Genomic DNA, 18,638 nt, shown 5'->3' with positions numbered 1-18,638 from the left:
GGTTCACAATCTGGCAAAAAAAATTTTAATTACTCTTTTAAACACTTTTGAAAAACTGTCATTTCTGACATCTGCTTTATTCTATATCTGATTCTTCAAGAAAGTTGTAGTGACAGGGCAAAAAAAATTCTTTTGAAAACTTCTGATGAGAATAAACACAGACAACAGATAAAAATTAAAAAGAAGAAAAGTAACGCTACAAGGATCAAACATTAAAACATTTTGGTGGATCAGAACTACATTGTTTAGCTAGATCAAGAACATACAAAGAATTCTTAAGATAGGCCTCCACTCCTCCCATCACCCTCTTTTCCAGGGCTTCTTACCTTGAGATGCTTTTCCATTGCTGCAGTATCTTTCAATTGCTTCCTTTACATTGTGATTACATTTGAGAAGTTCATATAGTGCCTAAGCAATAGAGAGAAAAAAATACTGAAGTCAATCATCTAAAGTTTATACTTAATTCTGCCAATTAAGAAAATGAGCATATGTTTAAACCAAATTTTAGAAAATGAGTTTGAACTTTGTATTTCTTTACTGTAGCTGTTCTGTCATACTTTTCCCTGGCCTTTCATCTCTTTCTCTGTTTTGCAGCTTGAGAAGGCAAGTGGAGCCAGCTGAGATCTTGCTCACCCAAGTGCAGGGAGCCAGTGTTGGCTGAAGCTCCTAAGCTATTCTTGCCCCCTTCCACTGCCATTCTGGGAAGAGCATCCCTGGGCTCCTCTCAGTGGCTCTGCTGCTGCCAAAGGGCTCCTTTGGAGCTACTTCTTCTGAGGGATGAATGCTAGGTCAAAGTGGGAGCTGGGATGGTGCCAGGCTCTCTGCAGAGTGAGGGAAGGTGATAACTAGCTCATGGCTACCACCTCCCTATCTTTACTTATACCCCAGCCCTAGGAGGAATAATAAGCAGGACTAAACTGCAGATTAGCTCCCAAAGACATCACTGGCCGAGGTGTCAGGTAACACCAACCATTTAATAAATAAATGTGAAATGTACCAGTTGTGAAAATTTTCATGTTTACTGCTGTAAATTTATATGTGAATCTGTCTAAAGACATTTCTTTATGTTCCCTCTGGCTGATGACACAGAAATAAAAATAAGTGGTAGGTATGACTACAAAGGTGGTTTAAAAGGAAGAGGCCTTCAGCACTATATAGTGTTCAGTATGCTGTGGGAGCTCAACAGTTATTCAGAACTATTGTATATTGAACTTGCAGACAGCATTTTCTCCAAACAGAAAAGTCTGATGTAAAACAAGGTTCAAAAAAGCCTAATAAAGAACAAATATCTCCTATCATACAATTTATTATAAAGACCATGAGACAAATACTTTGTTGCTAACCCTAAGAAAACTGAGACTGTAGTCACTACTCAAAAATTCCTTAAAGAAATTTATTTGGAGATGATTTGTTTCAACAGAAAATGACCAAACACATACCTGCTCATTATCCCTTGTGTGTGTTTCCTCACAAGTCCTAGCCATCGTTTTTTCACTTCCAGTTCTTAAAGAGGTCTCCACAAGGTACTCTTTAACTTTGCTCTCCAGAACCACATCAGGACTCCACAGTAACTGGTCTTCATTTTCATATGCTGGTAAAGAAAGTTCCATCGATTTATAAAAACAATGAATCCACTTATGAAACTTGCAAACTATTCTTTGACTTATTTAATAGGAAGTGGATGGATTTCTGATACCAGTAAGTTGGTCTGCTCACTGCAGAGCCTCTTTCTCAATGGAAAGTTTTACTCATCATGAGGCTAGGACTGCTAATAGCTAATCAGGATAGGGTGTTGGGGTTTTTTTGGGGGGGGGAGAATGGGGAGGTGTGGAGAGATACCAGGAAGAAGAGGTTTCTTATCCTATTCACAAAAGGGAGTAGAATACCTGATAGATTTTATGAAAATCTCAATAGCAGGATCTTTATAATGATGATGAAGTAATCAAATTAAGCTGTGAAAAATTTCACCCCATTGGAACTCTATGCTTAATTTACCTAGAAATTTTTGTCTTACGAAATCACTGGGAAAATGAGAATTAATCACCATGACCAGAGAGGCTAATAAATCTATCAGTGTTGAAATACCCAAAGAAAGTATATTTCTCCGTCACTGAGTTTTCCCCAAAAGACCTAAAAAATGTCTTTGAAATATAGATATAACTATTACTTTTCTTAGACCTCCCAAACAAAAGTTAGTGCAATGAACTGACAAAATTGTCAGATCACAACTATAAAGAGATACTAATCATTGTACTTGCAAGAGAGTATTTTAGAAAAAGAAAACATTAGCCTATAATTCTTCAGGTGCACGTCATGAATCTAAAAACTATCATTGTCCATTGGCTCATATGCAGTTGACCCTGCTCTGGAAAGTTATCAACTAATGTTCTGCATTGTACAATAACTACTCTCTCTTTGTAGGATGACTATCCAGCTTCCCCTCAGGCCTCAATGATAAGACTTTTAAAAAGTGCACAGTAATTTCAAAATGTAGCTACAATAGAAGTCTCAGGACATTAAGGTTAAAAAAATGACTAGGGAGTAGTAAGTTCACTGATTTTCACGTGAGGCTTGTAGAATGCCTCAGAGTTTTCTTGTATAATTGATAAGTACTAACGAAGGCAAAACATTCTATGAATTCAAAGAAAGGGAGACTGTCACTTAAGGCTTTTGGACACAAAAATCACTCCACAGTGATCCTAGACAGGATATCTGGAATCTGAAACAAAAGCCACATTATAACTTCTGTCAAGGCAGCTTTCCTCGACCACCTCGAAGCAAGAGAAGAAAAGCATGTCAGAGGTGGCTGCTGCTAAAGATTCTGGTTCTAAGACAGCCAATCTTCCTTTGATCTGAGAGTAGGGTCTGGCAGGAAGGGCAAAGAAGGAAGTTTTTCCTCTTCTTCCCCATCCTCCTAACTTCTGTGCTCAGTGGTGTATGTTATTTTTGTTTTCCTAAGTTCAAAGGGGAAAAACAAATGAAGCTAATGAAATAAGTCCTAAATAAAATGTGGAAATATATCTTTATTCCCCACTATCTCACACCCAAATTAAAATAACTTATCCCTCCCATGCACTGTCCTGACACTTTTAAAACAAGCTTGCAATGTGTATCTATTCTGATGTGAACAGATAGAGAGCAGAATAATTTCAAATTGAGTGGGGAAATACAGAAAAAGAACACTCCCCCAATCTTGAAATACAGTGACAGACTGAATTAAATTAAACTAAATGAAATGAGCATTTATTAAAGTATTATGCTAGGGTACTTCCAAAATAGGGGCTTCCAAAGACGTAAGCAGCCTATGCCATCAAAAGGCTTCCACTTCATTGGGGACAGGACGAGAGCTGAATCTAGTGGAGATGATCATCCTCCCTTTCCTTCAGGAGTGTAGGAGTTGATTAGCCAGGTGTGTACAGATTACACATCTGTAATTCCTACACCTAGGGGACCCCTGAGGTCGGTGAATTGTTTGAGTCTGGGAGCTCTGTGCTGCACGAAGGCTAAAGCCAACTGGGTGTCTTCACTCATATGGCAAGCCTCCCTGCCAGGAGGGGCAGGCACCATGCTGCCTAAGAAGGGATCAACCCATCCAGACCAGAAAAATGGAGATTAAAGCTTCCGTACTGATCAGCACTGACATCTGGTCTGGGAGTAGCTGCTGTGCTTCCAAGGGAAAGGAAAAGAAACAACTATAATATCTGTGCTTGAGAAACAGCATGGCTGTGTTCAAACAGTGCTCCATTTCAGTCAATAAATCTGAATAACAGGCTTAACTGCCTCAATCAGAATTAGAGGACCTCAGAAATACAAGCCACAAAGGTCATCAAATCCAACTCACACCTAAGCAGGCATCTCTCCTGCCACTCTCTCAACTGGGATGCACATTACCTTCCTCATGTCCCAGGGCAGGCCCTTCCACTCTTGAACATTCCCCCAGTTAGGAAGATTTTTCTTACTCTTGGGCAAAAATCTGCCTTTCAGAAATTTCCACACATTCATCGTTCTTAGTTCTGTCTCCTGTGGCCAAGGAAAGGATGTCTAATTCTTTTACATGACAATTCTTCAAACGGCTGAAAGCAACCATTCAATTTCTTGCTGCCCCACTTGTTATCCCCCAAGTCTTCTCCTCTCCAGGTGAAATCTTTCTTAATTCCTTCAAGTGATCTTTGTATGGCTTGGTTTTGAAGCCCTTTACCAATTGGGATGGCCTCATCCGGACACACTCCAGCTTATCAATGTTATTCCTAAAGAGCCATTAAATTCTGAACCCCAAGCACTTGCTTGCACAGCTTCTCTGCTCTGCTATGGGACAAGTAGATTTTCCCTATTCTTTCTTCTGCAAGTGTTTTCTCCTTGGTAAATACTCAGAATCTTCTGAAAAGGTCATAGCTATGACATTCTCATGACCTTAAAGATGATTCAAATCTGCCATTTTCTATTCGAGTGCTGCTGTGGAGAAGCTTCTGTTGCACCGATCTGCTATTTATGGGACTGTCTGGGTGCAACAGCAGACCTGTAGAGAAGTAGCACTCAGATAAGCAGGTTTTTGAGTTAAAAAAAAAAAGTTCAGTTTGGACACTTCTCATAATGTCCAGACAAATCTAGGCCTGGTACAAAGAAAAGCTTCCTAATAATCAGAGCTTTCCAAAAGTGAAGATGTAATGAGTTCCCCATCTCTGGAAATCAGCAAGCAAAGGCTATTTGTGGAAATGATGTAGAGGGAATTCTTGGCAGGTAAAAGTCAGACTTGATGGCCTGTGAGGTCTGCTATCCCTCGATTCTCTGTGCTTACCTTGACACAGCCTGATACCATTGAACTGGTTATCCAGCACCTGTTTTAATAATTCTGGGACAGCTGGGCCACTTTTTATTACAGGGGTGAATTAATAAAGCAAAAGCCTTCAAAATTCAGAATCTTACCCTTCTCATTACCACTGTACTTTCCAAGATAGGGTGGAATTTCAGCTTGATATTGTAAACCCACCATTATTTCCTAAAAGAAAGTTTAGGAGGGAAAAAAAAGAGCTTAGTGTTATGTTGAAAACAAATATTCATTCCTGAGTAATTTAAGAAATACAACTTCACACAGTTAAAAAAAAAGAATTTCTTTTTTGAATTACAACTAGTTAAAAAAGACAGTTTGGATCAAATGGTCTGAGGGAATTATTAGTTATTCCATTTACCTTTCTTAAATCTTCAGATGAATTACCAGGATCTGCTTCAACATCTTCACCCTCTGATTCCTTATCTCCATCGTAAGTAGTATTAGCTGTACACATATCCCCAAAAAAGAGGGAAAAAAGTTAATTTATCTGTTTAGGAGCATATAGACAATAACATAAAAGCACAAAATGTTTTGAATCTAGCAGACTAATGGTATGTCTTTATACATTAGCCGAAACAGGATATGTATTATGTTCTTATAATAACATAAATGTAAATGGTGTACAACTATATACATTTTCATTTGTAAAATAAAACCTAGCAAGTCTGCATAACAATGTTTATTTAAAATTCAGAGTACTGTAAATTCTGGTTACTGTAACCCAGAAACTGACACATACGTTAGAGCCACCCTTAGGTCCATCAGAATAATGTTATCTATAACTCTTTACAAAAATAGTTGGATAACTCAAATAATTTTTCATACTTTGATAGAAGGCAAGCCAGATAGTTTTACATTGTATATGAGGAAAGATGTAAAGGATAGTGGTGCTATTTCTATTCAATAGCTTATTCAATGATTTTGAGCTTTGATATACTCCAATTTGGTATACTCTCAGGACCGAAGGAAAAAAGAGAGTCAAATGAAATACCAACAATGATAAATATCTTTTTTTGAATACTGATGGATCTTCAAAACCAAGGTAGCAAGAAGACCTTTCTGTACCAACAAAAAACTTCTGTGAAATTTCATGACTGAACTAAGATTAGTTACTATAGCAACAGATGAGTCTGATGACAGAAAACAGAGATAATTCAGCAAGATGAGGTTAGTTTATTTATTTAAAAAGGCATTACATTTTTCCTATGCTCTGACAAAAGGTAATAGATTTGAATTATACTAGCATTTGGATGGAATTGGGGTAGTCATTTTAAAATATTCTGAATATAAAGCTATTAAACCCAAGAAAATGTCATCAACCTACAGCAATAAAGCTATAATTAACCAATAATTATTAGTTTTCCTACATCTTAAGGGTCGAGGGAAGAAATCTGTAGCTTCATGTGAAGTCACTGATGGTGTGAGGTCATCAGCAGAAGACTGTGTTTCTTCATCATCACCTGACAAGAGGTCTTTTGCAATTTCCTCCTACATGAGAAAGAAGGGAGGCTTTAGTTAGAGGTGAGCAAATTGCATTAGAATTTTGGAAAATCATCCTTTATGCCATATCATATTCTGAACAAATTAAAAATTGCCTGAAACCACCTAGCCTTTGAAAGAAGTGGATTACAAATTCTCCTGTAATCTTGGTCCAAGAATTATAAATATGATCTCAATTGGAGCTTGGCTATATTTTACCAACTACTATATTAATCTCTAATTCTTGAAAACTCTGAACAATAACACTCTCACTCTACTTAATCTGTGAAAACACAAAAGGTATGCCTGAAGCAGTAAACCAATTTTTAAGACGGACTTTCACAAGAAACAACATCTAATACACAAACAAACCTTGCCAAAAACCACCAAAAGATGATAAAGTACTGGAAAAAAGTCCTGTGCTATATATTTTTTAAAAATATGAAATACAGTTGTCATAATTATTCTTCAAGCTTATGACATGACTTATGCCTTATACTGTGGTTTGAAATTTTATCAGAAAAGTACCTAGCAAATCCCATCTATCTGAGGCCAATCTCAATCCCTTTGGACATTAAAAACCTGATTAATTCCTATCAATTAATTCTTTAATTATTTAATTAAACATTTCAATATGTTACCACATGTAACATTTCACTTCTTTATAAGCACAACATAAGTAATCTTTACCTTTAAAAAACATAGAATTATGAAGTAATAACCTTACTAATGGATAGGCCATATTCAGATGATGAACATTATTATTAGAAACTTCATTAATAAAGCAGAAATAACCCAAGTCTTGGGTTGTGAATTCTCTTCACAATTCTCTTTCTTTTTCCCTGGACAGATTAAAATTCTTATATTCTGTATTCTTGTATTCTGGTAAAACTGAGAAGGGGGAATGGTGTGTGTGTGTGTGTGTGTGTGTGTGAGATTTCTGTCTCTCTTTAGAATATCCCTAGGGTAGCGTCTCATCTACTCCCAGGCAACTAGATCAAGAAAATTTCAGGCCAGTGGCTATTAAGTCAAGTGAGCCTGCTGACAACTCCTAAGAGGGACCTGAATTTGAGAGATCAAAATCTCCCACTTCTGGACCTATGATGACACTGATCCGAAGTTGAATATGGGATCTTAAGCTTGCCCAAACTGTCCAACTTGGTTAAAAGGAGTTCCATGCCTAGAGGACACGTTAATTTAGGTGTCACTACACTTAATGTTTCTTCAGGATCATGAATTACAGGTGTATCTAAGTTTAGATACATCGTATCCATCAAAATAAAGACCAAAGCCATGCGTGAATTCATAAGCTCATGTAGAATTATAAATAATTACTGCTTATAAATTATTTGTGACCAAAAAAAAAACCCCAAAAAACCAAACCCGCCAATCAACAAGTGCCAACTATGCTGCAGGCACTGTGCCAGGAATTAAGGAATATAAAGACAAAAATGAAACAGTCTCTACCCTCTAGGAGCTTACATTCTTATTTAAGATGAAGCCAAGGGCAAGGGAAAAACATGAAAGGCAAGACTAGAATGTAAGCTCCTTGAGGATAAGGGCCGCTTGCTTCACTTTTGCTTTATATAGCCTCAGCATCCAACTCAGTACCTAGTAACTGAACTGAACAACAGATCAATATCCATAAAAAAATAAAAAAACAGCCAGGAACCAAAGAAGATAATTTTTTAAAAAGTTTAAATGATTATTAATACAATTAGTGCCAACTTACCTTGTCCAGTGTCATATCTGGTAATTCATCTGCAAGTTCACTTGGGGAGCTATTCGCACTGGAACCTGCTATTCCTGGAATTGTTGATTCATAGCCATAGAATGCCAGCAAATCTTCTAAAGGCATATTTCCTTCCTTGTCAAACAAAAATATAAACAACATACATGTACTCTGCAAAAATGGCCCATTAATGAATTATAAGTAAACAAACTATCTTTACAATTTATTTAGCATGTTCTGAAAAGCATACAAAGAAACTAAACTATTTAGAGTGCTTCAAAAGAACAAGGTAATTAACTAGAGTTGAGGTGGAAACATCACAACTTCAATAAAACTAGACTTTTTTTTAGTTGATGAGTTCAATATACTACTACAAAGAAGAACACAATAAATTGAAAGTCCCCAAATAGTTGTTTTTTGTGCAGATGCTTTTCATTTTCTGTCTCAGTTCAAAGATGACCCTTGTTAAAGCTTCCACTGAACCTGGTGCTTTAGGTGTCGCTGACTCAGGTTGCTTTTGAATTTCTCCAAGTTTCTCACTACGAGAGAGAATTTACTGGCACTATATTAATTGATATGTCCTTACACCTCCAGAAAGAATGAAGCTTTTCTTTATCCATCAGTTTATCCTTCACTCTAATTAGAAAATATGCAGCTGGAAATTGCTGCTAAAAGTTTACTAATATATCTGGCCTTGGCTATTATATAACAATATTTTCATGTTATTGATGTGAAGCTACAGTTGTGTGATACCTATTTCTCCTTGACCATCTATAGCAGTTGACGCTATTGACTCCACCCTCTTAAGTCTCTTTTTCTCTTCCTAATTCTCTCACCTTTCTGATGGTTTCTTCTTGGTCTTCTTTGCTTGTTTCTCTTCTGTCATACTTGCATGAGAGTCCCTCAATGCTATCCTTGGCCCTCTTCCATTCTCCCTCCCTTAACTATCTCAATTACCTTCATGGCTTAAATTATTATCACCATGCAGAAGACTCTTAAATATCTAGACCCTGGTACTAACGTCTCCCCAGGATTCTATTCCCTCATTTTCAATTGCTTGCTGGACTCTCTACTTGTATGTACCACCACACCTTAAACTCAACAATGTTCAAAACTTAACTCATTATCTTCTTCCAAAATCTTCCCTCTCCTAACTTATATATTTCTGTTGAGAGCACCACCATCCTCCTAGTCACTGAGGTTCAAAAACTTGAAGTCAACTGGAAAGAGGGAAAGAGTGAATTGGATATAAAGAGTTGCTGCAGACAGTAAAACTATTTGAGGAAAGACTTGATTGCAGAGGGAAAGGTCTGTGACAGAGAAAAAATGCCTTCCAAACCACCTTCTCATGTATAGGCTATGGAAGCAAGGTGGGAGACCTCCTGGTTGACCAGACTTGAAAGATGAAGCTCATGGGAAGTCTGATGAGAAACAGAATATTGATCAGTACTGCTCTACCCTAAAAGACAAAGGGCTGTGGGAACAGCAGTCAAGGCAGCCAGATGCTAATCTACCACCAAGAGAGCAAAGACTGTGAAGCAAAGTTGTATTTTGTTACGAATGTGGTAGAGATGGAGACGTACATGTTAGGGGCATTCAAGAAGTAAGTCTCACCCATGGGCCCCCAAATAGCTATATCTTTTCCATCATTTAAGATTCCAATGCATCAGCCAATAAGCAAATACGGCTCTTAAACAACAATAGGTATGGTACAAAATCTATAGTGTTATGTATTACATGAGACTTGAGTTCTGATCTAAATTTTGTCATATGTATTTCATTCATGACAAGTACTATTTGTTGAATTTGTGATTACTGCATGCCATTTGTGACTGTACAATTTTACTGAGCTTCTGTATGTTAAATTTTTAATCTTTTGATCAAAAATTAAAATGTAATCAAAAGCATATATAACAGTCCATGCTTTAAAAACTTGAGCCTCATACAATACATAACGCTTAACGTATACTTTGTTTCTGCAAACCTGCTTCTCCTTATGTCATCTTGTTGCTCTCAGCTGGACCTGCTTCCTACCAATCACTTTTGACCTGTCCTTCTCCCTAACCCTGACAGCTTTTCTCTCCCCAAGCCCATCTAATCAGTTTCTAAGTCCCTTTAGTTTTATATCTGCAAATATCTCTATGTCTCCTCCATTCTACCTACTGTACCAACATCTTACTTCAGGTTTTCATTACTTCTGCTTCAATAATTGTAACAGAATTCTTTGGAGGATCCTCCCCTCCCCAGTGCAACCTTCACACTCATTCCAAAGTCATCTAATACAATGATCTGACTGCATTATTACCTGGCTCTAAAACTGTTAAGTGTCTCCTCACTGTCTCTAGGCTAAAATACAAACTTCTCCTGCCATTCAAAGGCCCCCATCATCTGGTGACAAACTATTTCCCAGCCTTATGTCATACCATTCTCCTTTCCAAGCTCACAATGTAAACAACTGGTCTACTCACCATTCCTCTACCTCATTCTGTGCTCTCTGCCTCTCGTGTGTTTGGACAGTCTGTCTCCCATGCTTGAAAAACGTTTCCTAGACTTTTCTGTCCCAACACACTTAAGTGTCCCCTCTCCTTCGTGAAGCCTTCCCAGATAACCCCCAAAGGCAATGATCACCCCTTCCTTCCCCATATCTCTCCTCACTCTCTATGCATTCACTTTACCCCAACTAGTATCAGTTCTTTGTATCTCCCTTCCCTGCCGGATCATCAGCTTCTTAAAGAAGATATATCTGCTTTGTATCTTTAACGTTGAGCCCTACACTAGGTGCTTAGCCAACACCTGAACTGAAATGAATTTACTAGGATCATTAAAAGATGACAGCATTTCAGTACAGAAGAGGGAAGTCACTTGTTTGAGGTCATAAATTCAGCTTTGATTCTGACACTGTCAATCTCAGTTACTGATATTCTTCAGTCACTAAGTCAGAGTCTTTTATGTATAAACTATTCTGAAATTGTCATATTTTACTGTAGACAGAAATAATTTTGAAACTATTGTAGATTGTTTTCTTCATTAAAGTTTAAATGCATATCAAACTGAACTTACATTTGCTATATTCCCTTAATTATTTTAATTAAAAAAAAATACACGCACACACACACACACACACACACACACACACACACACACAGAAGGTCCATGGGTTAGGACAGATATAGTGGAAAAAACTGTTACTTTGGAGTCAAAAGACCTGGTTCTAAATCTTGTTGCTGCTGTTTATGCCTGTGTGACGCTGAGCAAGTCACTTTCTTACTGATTCTTAGTTCCCTCATCTACAAATTGAGGAAGATGGACTAAATTGCCTCTAAAGTCCCTTCTAGTTCTAAACTGATGATCCTGTTAACCAATTTATTTGTAATTTTTGGCAATTCATCTTACCCAATTCCAAACAAATGTCACCCACATAATTTGCTAGCTTACATGCTTTTGGGCATCAAAATTTATTATGTGATTTTGAAAAGCTGATTTATTGCCTTATGTACATTCGTATGTACAGATCTACAGAATACAGTCCATTTTAAGAATGAATCATGATGCAATTTGAAAGGAGAAATGATTTCTGAGTAGTAAACATATTAAAAGTATACAGAGTGGGGCGTTGCTAAAAATGTAAACAGTCTCTTAAAAACTTGTTAAGCACTACAGATGTCAGAGACAGAAAAGCTGCTTTAATCTGCTCCACATATAAATTTAAAAAATCAATCTAGAGCTAAAGCAATCAAGTTCTTAAAAACTGAATGAGTTTATCCACAGTGAATCAGTAGTAGAATCTGAGATTTTTCATACAATGTCCTATTCCAGGGACTCAAGTGCCTTTTTGTAGGCATTTTATTAACTCTAATTTAATTTTAAGTATTCCATTTCTTAATTATATAATTTACCGAATTTCACTAATCTTTTTAAAAGGCTTGGAGATTTTTTCCTCAACAGATCTGTGTCTGCTGGAATTCAACAGTACAGTACAGTATAGCAGTACAGATTTTTAAAAATTAAAACCTCTCCTAAAGACTTTAATGGTAGAAATTAAGAACATTTTAAATCCATGCTTTAAAATGAAAGAGTTATCAAAAGAAAGGGACAACATTGAAAGAATACACATTAGTTTAGTTAGTTTAAACTCCTCTCTCACCAAACCTTTACGAGAGCCATTAAGAGGTTTAACTGTTAGTGCTCTTGATAAGATAACTTCTTCCTAGCTTCTTGTTATCTACAGGAGACACTAAAAATGATGCTTCGATCAAATAACGTGACAAGTAGTAATTACAAATGCATGAATGAACCAATATGTATTAAACTTATTACTGTTATAAAAATTTTCATGTTAAAAAACATAGTAAGGACAAACTCATAAAAGTATCATGCCACTGAACAAAGTATAAATATGGTGCTTTCCAATCATTTTTACGCCTCTATCTCTACTACTCTATTTCTCCCACTAAAGTCCTACTGCAATGCCTCATCATGGCTTGGAGGTCCCTAACAGAACTTAAGTTCTGGAAGGTCCAGCCCAAGGTGGAGGGGTAAGGGTGAGAGGAGAAGGCATTAAATACTGTCCTGCTGACTGATTATTGTCTGTGGTCAAAGGTCTGGTCTACCTAAATTCAAAACTTTAGCACCAGACTGGCAGCAGGGTGATGTTTTTTTAATCCACAGCAACTCTAAAGACCATCTACTTAGTTATAAAGGCATTGCAATCTGTATTAATGGAGGCAGTACCTTCACCAGTGAAAGATTCTTGAATTAGCTAGTCTGCTTATTTTTATTTAATATTGTGGATAAAAACCCACTAATTCTTTAGAAAATAATCAAATATCCTTAAAAAATACATGAGCTTGACAAAGTCCTGCTGATCTGGCACTGTGTGCCTACCTTGGCTCTAGCCAATAAATCTTTCTATCTGCCTTCTGCTACCACCAATTTCCAGTAGAGAGATGGCAATAAGAAAATGAAGGTAAAGCTTTAAAATGCTTTTTAAAGGTCAAAAGCTGAACCAATTGGGCATAGAAAAATAAGTATCTCTGTGGGCTTACAGTTTGGGGTTTTTTGATCTACAAAGCTCATGGTGAATATCAACAAGGAGTGGATAATTTATTATTGGGAATTTACAAATAAAATGAAAATCATAACTATGATATCATATATTGCTCTGTGAATAGGTAAATGAAAATAGAGCAGTCAGACTGCACACTATTTGAGATCAGAGATTATGTTCTATACCTCTTTGGACCTCCAGTCTAGCACATACTGAGAACTCAATAAATGCTTGTTATTGGTAATAATTTTTTCCTTTAACTCTTTAAAGTTTTTTTCCTTTAATTTTGAAAAAAGTTCACTAAAACTAGGTCAAACCACCTATTAAAGTGGATTCCAGAAAAAAAGATCTCTTCCCTACCTTCCCACCTAGGAATGTGAAATAAGATGGTGTGGCAACTCCCTACACCAACACAGAGCCAACAAGGCCATCCCAGACAAGAGTTTGAGAGGTTTTCTGATGCTCAGAGAGGTAAAGTAAGTTGCTCATAGACAGAGATGGGATTTAAATTTCAGTCTTCCTGACTTCACATTCAATGCATTATCTACTACCTCATGACACATATGTAATCTATAGGATGATGGTTAAACTGGTTAAAAAAAATTGTGGGATTCTATATTGTGGGTATTAACCACGTTTCTCAATTAAGCATTCCAAAATCTTAAATCAGCTTATACATAAGTTTTTATTTTTATTTATTTATTTGTTTTTGGGGGTAAGGCAATCAGGGTTAAGTGACTTGTCTAGGGTCACACAGCTAGTAAGTATCACGTATCTGAGGTCAGATTTGAACGCAGGTCGTCCTGACTCCAGGGCCGGCACTCTGTCTACTGTGCCACCTAGCTGCCCCATTATACATAAGTTTTTAGATAAAACAAAACAACCCCCCCAATTCCAACATAATCTTCTAAACAAAAGATGTATGACAAGCATGATAATAAATTAAATTTATGTAATACAACACTGAAAAATGAGAATGAGCCATTGTTAAAAAACACTCACTCAAAGTCACAGAAAAGAATTTCAATCAAATTTCAATTATTCCATACTATTTTGAGATTTAAAATTCAAATATAAGAAATTTGCTTCCATTCTATTCTGTCTGGGAAGAATGGATTATCCACAAGTACATTCAAGACAGAACTCAAAAGATCCCAAGTCAAACTTTCAAATTTGGTAGAGTATTGCCTGACTGAATGGAGGAAGGGGAGATTTACATTTTTCCCTTCTCCCTCCGACCTCTGTCCCTTACTTATCAGGGAAAGCACTGTGCTTTCTAACTCTTGAGTAACATGTGAAAGTTAAACCACTACCCTAGTGGTCTAACTTTTCAATTCTACGCTACAGTTTTGCTACTATGGGTCAAAGCTACCTAATAAACCTGGCTCACAAAATCTTTTGCCCTTAAAGGTAGAAAGGACATATTTTTGAACATGGAGAGAAGCTAGCCTGGGCAAGGTCCAAAGTTGAATTGCAGTAAAGAGGTTCAACAGGTAGTCAAGCATTTGCTTTTGTCAACTTAACCACCAAATAAAATTTTTGGTCACTCTTCCATCTCCCAGTACAGGGTAAATAAGGGATAATTTTCTTCTTCTCATATCAGAGAATTTCCTAATAGTTATATCCCTAAATTGCTCATTTCAGGAAATGAGCAAAGAGTATCTATCTTCGAATATCTGCTCAAACTTCAGATTGTCAATAAAATATAGAAACTAAATATATCTAACTGCAACTGTGCAGGGCAGAAGAAGGAAGAGATGAACACTTAACAGTAGTAGGCAGAATCTGAGGTTCTAGTCTCCGCCTCACAGATGACCTCAGATTAAGAGACCTTGATGTTTCTCTACCGGTGATACGAGGGTAATAATATCACCTTCTCAGGCCACCGGTCTATTTTGAGGCTATGGAGTCCTTTGAATTCTCCAGAAGAAAGGTATTATATAAATCATGAGTATTATCATTACTATTAAGTAAGGGATGTTACTAACAAAATAACCTTCACTCTAGTCTGGGTAGAAATACACAAATAAGGAGGCTAGTTTTAGATAGATAAGGCTTTATGTGATCAATGTAGCACCCAAGTTTTAATAATTACTAGACATTTAAACATGACCCTGAGATACAAAAAATCGGGTAAGGAACATGTTAACCAGGTGCTTACCATCAGAAGGAAAAACTAAATTATAGTCCTACCTTCTCTCTTCCCCATCCTTATAATACATACATACATACATACACACCCAAAAATACTAAGATGCATTAAATAAAGAAGTGAAGTAAAATGGAATTTTCAAAAAGAAAATATCCTTTGCATAAAGATCCTCTTAAACCAAGGTGAAGTTCCCTACCCATTTACACATTTTTCTCTTATTAATTTAGACATAAGAGTAATGGGTATGTAACATATGTAATTCAGTTCTTTATTGAACACCACTCATTTGTAATACTTGATAAAACTTTTTCAGTAATGTGGCTAGGCCCCAGAAGCTAGCATCCAAGGAATACCTCTCCTATCTGGTTTTGTTTTATATGCATGTTTAAAAGTTTCTTTTTATGGCAAATAACTATTGATTTTGAAAGAGACATGAAAAATAGGGCATCTGATTATGTTTGATTTTTAAAAGATGATTTTAGGAAGTGTTTTACTGATCAACATTTAAAAGTGAAATACAATACATCCTCTTTAAATATTTTAGAAGTATTCCCTATCTGGCATAAATTTAGGACTAAACTGGCAAGGCAGTGTGGTCTTCTAGAGAGAATGCTGGGCTGGGATTCAAGAGACCTACATTCTAATTTGATCTGCAAATAACTAATTTACGACCTTAGATAAGTCACTACATGATTGTGCTTTGGTTTCTTCAACTGTAAAATGGCTATAATAGTAGTCACCAGCTTACCTCAAAGAGGTAGTGTGAGGATAAGATGAAGTAACAGAGTAGAAATTATTAGTTGTGCTCTAAAAATGTAAAGTACTACAATAGCAAAAATCCTGCATATCTCTCCACATTAAGCTTTTTTAAACATTGTTAACCTTGTTATGTTGAATAGTACCATAAGATAATCTTCCTACCTTTTCTAAATCTTCTATTTCAGAACTGAAGTTTTTGCCCTCATCCATCATTTCTTCTTCTTCAAGAGTTCTTTCGTCATCATAGTCATGTACCAACATTTCAGCAGTGGGGTCAAAATCATGATCCTCAGAAGACAAAGACCCAACTATAATAAAAATAATCCAAATCATTTGCTATATCCACAAAATACAAAGTAAAACTGCATTCTCTAAACTATACGTCTGTGTTTCATTAAATTCGTTTACTTGTAGCCTATATAATAAAGCACATTAACACAAGATTCCATTAATACTACTTTAGCCTTACCACCTAGAGAAAAGGCATACTACCTTTTCAGCTTCTTCAAAGAAGCTGGTGTAGACATGGTTCAGAAGAACGGTGCATGGCACACAGGTCTAAAACAACACCACTCTAAGAGTCAGTGGACCTGGCTCTGACACAGACTTTACCATCTGTGTGGCCTTAGCCAAGTCATTTAAACTTTCTGGAACTTGGCTTCCTCTTCTCTGTCATCAGGTTGGACTACTTGGCTTCTAAGGGCCCCCTGAAGCTAGCTCCAGAGCAGGCCTGTTCAACCTTCGGCCCACCAAAGGATTTCCTCTACATTTTCCTCTACATTTTTCTAAGGCCAACGAAATCCTTTGAGGTGCCACAAGTACCTTAAGCAGCCTGCCCACTGCAGGTTGTGCAGGCCTGCTCTAGAGCTAGGATCCTGGTACCCAAGAAGGTGATTTTCTTTTTGACTTGACGAAGTCAAACTTACTTAAAAAGTCTGAACAAATAAAAGCAAAATCAGAACACTGCCTAAAGGCAAAAAGAGATTTAGTTTCTTAGGCTTACAGATTCTAAGTTTCAAGAGGGCAGAAGTCCTTATTATCACTGTATCTTCCCACATTTCTTTGTATTTAAAATAGGTGTTTAACAGATGAACCAAGATACCTCATTAGAATCCACTGCCTTTTAAAGGTGATTTAGTTCATACAGGAAGAAAACATTTCTCAAATAGGAAAAAAAACCAATTTCTTAACACCTGGTTAGTTACTGTCTATCTGTGTATTTTCTTCAAAACAGCTATTGCCAACCAATTCTTTCTTTGAAAGGGTTATCACTTTTTCATTTCCATAAAGCCTCATTGTTATGGTAAGATAAAACTGTTATTATAAATCTTATTTTGTATTACATTTTAAAGTTAAATGATAAAAAATTTTAAAGTTCTTAAGGATTATTTGGAGGAAAGACATGTTATTAAAACATTTTCACATATAATACTGTATTCTTTAGCTCTCACTGGTTTGCTCATATCTCTTTCTACGTCAAAATTAAAAGCAGAGGCAATAGTATTCTTCAACAAGAAAACAAAACAGAAGAAAAAAAGGAAAACTGGTGACAAAACCCCAGGAGCCCTATGGCTTTCCTCCATTTCCTCCATTTCACACTGGTATTTCATTCAACTAGACCACTTACTTTTACTACTGAAAAATCCCAGAACCACTTCAGTGCTTCTTCTGACTTCACAAAACCTCAACCAATATTCCTAAAAGTTAATACAACTGCTATAGAATGTAATTCTTTTAAGTATATTTCTGATATGATAAACTTAAAAAAAAAAGGCTGCCTGATGAGATGGCTATACCCACCAAAACATTAAAGTTTTGGGAATCATAAAGTGACTATTTTTTCCAGAGAGAAGTATGAATTTGAAGGCTCTAAACCAAAATATATGCCACTAAATTGTTTTTTTGAGTAACTGCTGGGACCATTTTCCGTATTCCAGGGCTGAGGTTTAATTACATTGTGTCCTGCCAACCAGATTTCATGTTACTTTAAAGGTATAGATTCTATATGTCCTTTTAATTGCAAAATTATATGCTACTATGATCCTAAAGGTCTCTGGTAGCCCCACAATCTGGTAAAATGTGCCTGCAATATATACATTAGTTGATTAATTTAAAACAAGATGTATTCTGTTTGGTTACCAAGACAATGATGTCTTGTCATCAAATTCACTTTTCTTTTCACTTAGGTGTATCTATACAACAGTAGGTAGCTGAGTTAAAAAAAAAACCCAAAACAACTTCATCATCATCTAAAGTGGCTGGAATTATGACAGTGGTGTGAGTTTTGCTTTCTTTTCCTGAACACAAATTATTACAAAGAAATGTATAAAGCACAGACTGGGATAGTAATGTTTTAATTCACAATTAGGATATTAAAAAAAATTATAAGAAAAATTTGTCAACCTGGAGAATCCTGAGCTTTAATAAATAACTTTTCTAGGCTCATGAAATGATAGCTCTCACTGGTTTGCTCATAGCTCACTTCAGATGTCTTTCTAAAAATTTGTAGACAATCTAGAATTCTGTGTCACAATTCCACGTGAATGGGAATGTACTGACTGCTGCTGCTTTGTTTTTATCAATTAATGCTAAAAAAAAATTTAGTCTATGAGAGGGAATTACCCTCTGCTGGATTAAGTTT

General features: G+C 36.3%; 1 protein-coding gene across 4 annotated transcripts in view; it reads right to left on the bottom strand.

Moving 5' to 3' along the window:
- MIER3 (MIER family member 3) overlaps positions 1 to 18,638 on the bottom strand; it is a 33,653-nt gene that overhangs the window by 11,833 nt on the left and 3,182 nt on the right. For all 4 annotated transcript variants that reach the window (XM_020997451.2, XM_020997433.2, XM_020997405.2 and 1 more), the window contains exons 3-9: positions 16,160 to 16,305; positions 8,040 to 8,174; positions 6,196 to 6,316; positions 5,187 to 5,272; positions 4,924 to 4,996; positions 1,440 to 1,591; positions 327 to 408 (exon numbers count right to left, since the gene is read on the bottom strand). In XM_020997451.2, coding sequence (XP_020853110.1) covers positions 327 to 408; positions 1,440 to 1,591; positions 4,924 to 4,996; positions 5,187 to 5,272; positions 6,196 to 6,316; positions 8,040 to 8,174; positions 16,160 to 16,258 — 748 coding nt within the window. In that variant the 5' untranslated portion in view covers positions 16,259 to 16,305. The remainder of the gene's footprint in view (positions 1 to 326; positions 409 to 1,439; positions 1,592 to 4,923; positions 4,997 to 5,186; positions 5,273 to 6,195; positions 6,317 to 8,039; positions 8,175 to 16,159; positions 16,306 to 18,638) is intronic.

This window comes from Phascolarctos cinereus, unplaced genomic scaffold, assembly GCF_003287225.1.
Source record: "Phascolarctos cinereus isolate Bilbo 61053 unplaced genomic scaffold, phaCin_HiC Scaffold_4;HRSCAF=312, whole genome shotgun sequence".
NCBI lineage: Eukaryota > Metazoa > Chordata > Mammalia > Diprotodontia > Phascolarctidae > Phascolarctos > Phascolarctos cinereus.
This window is presented reverse-complemented; position numbering and strand designations above follow the sequence as displayed.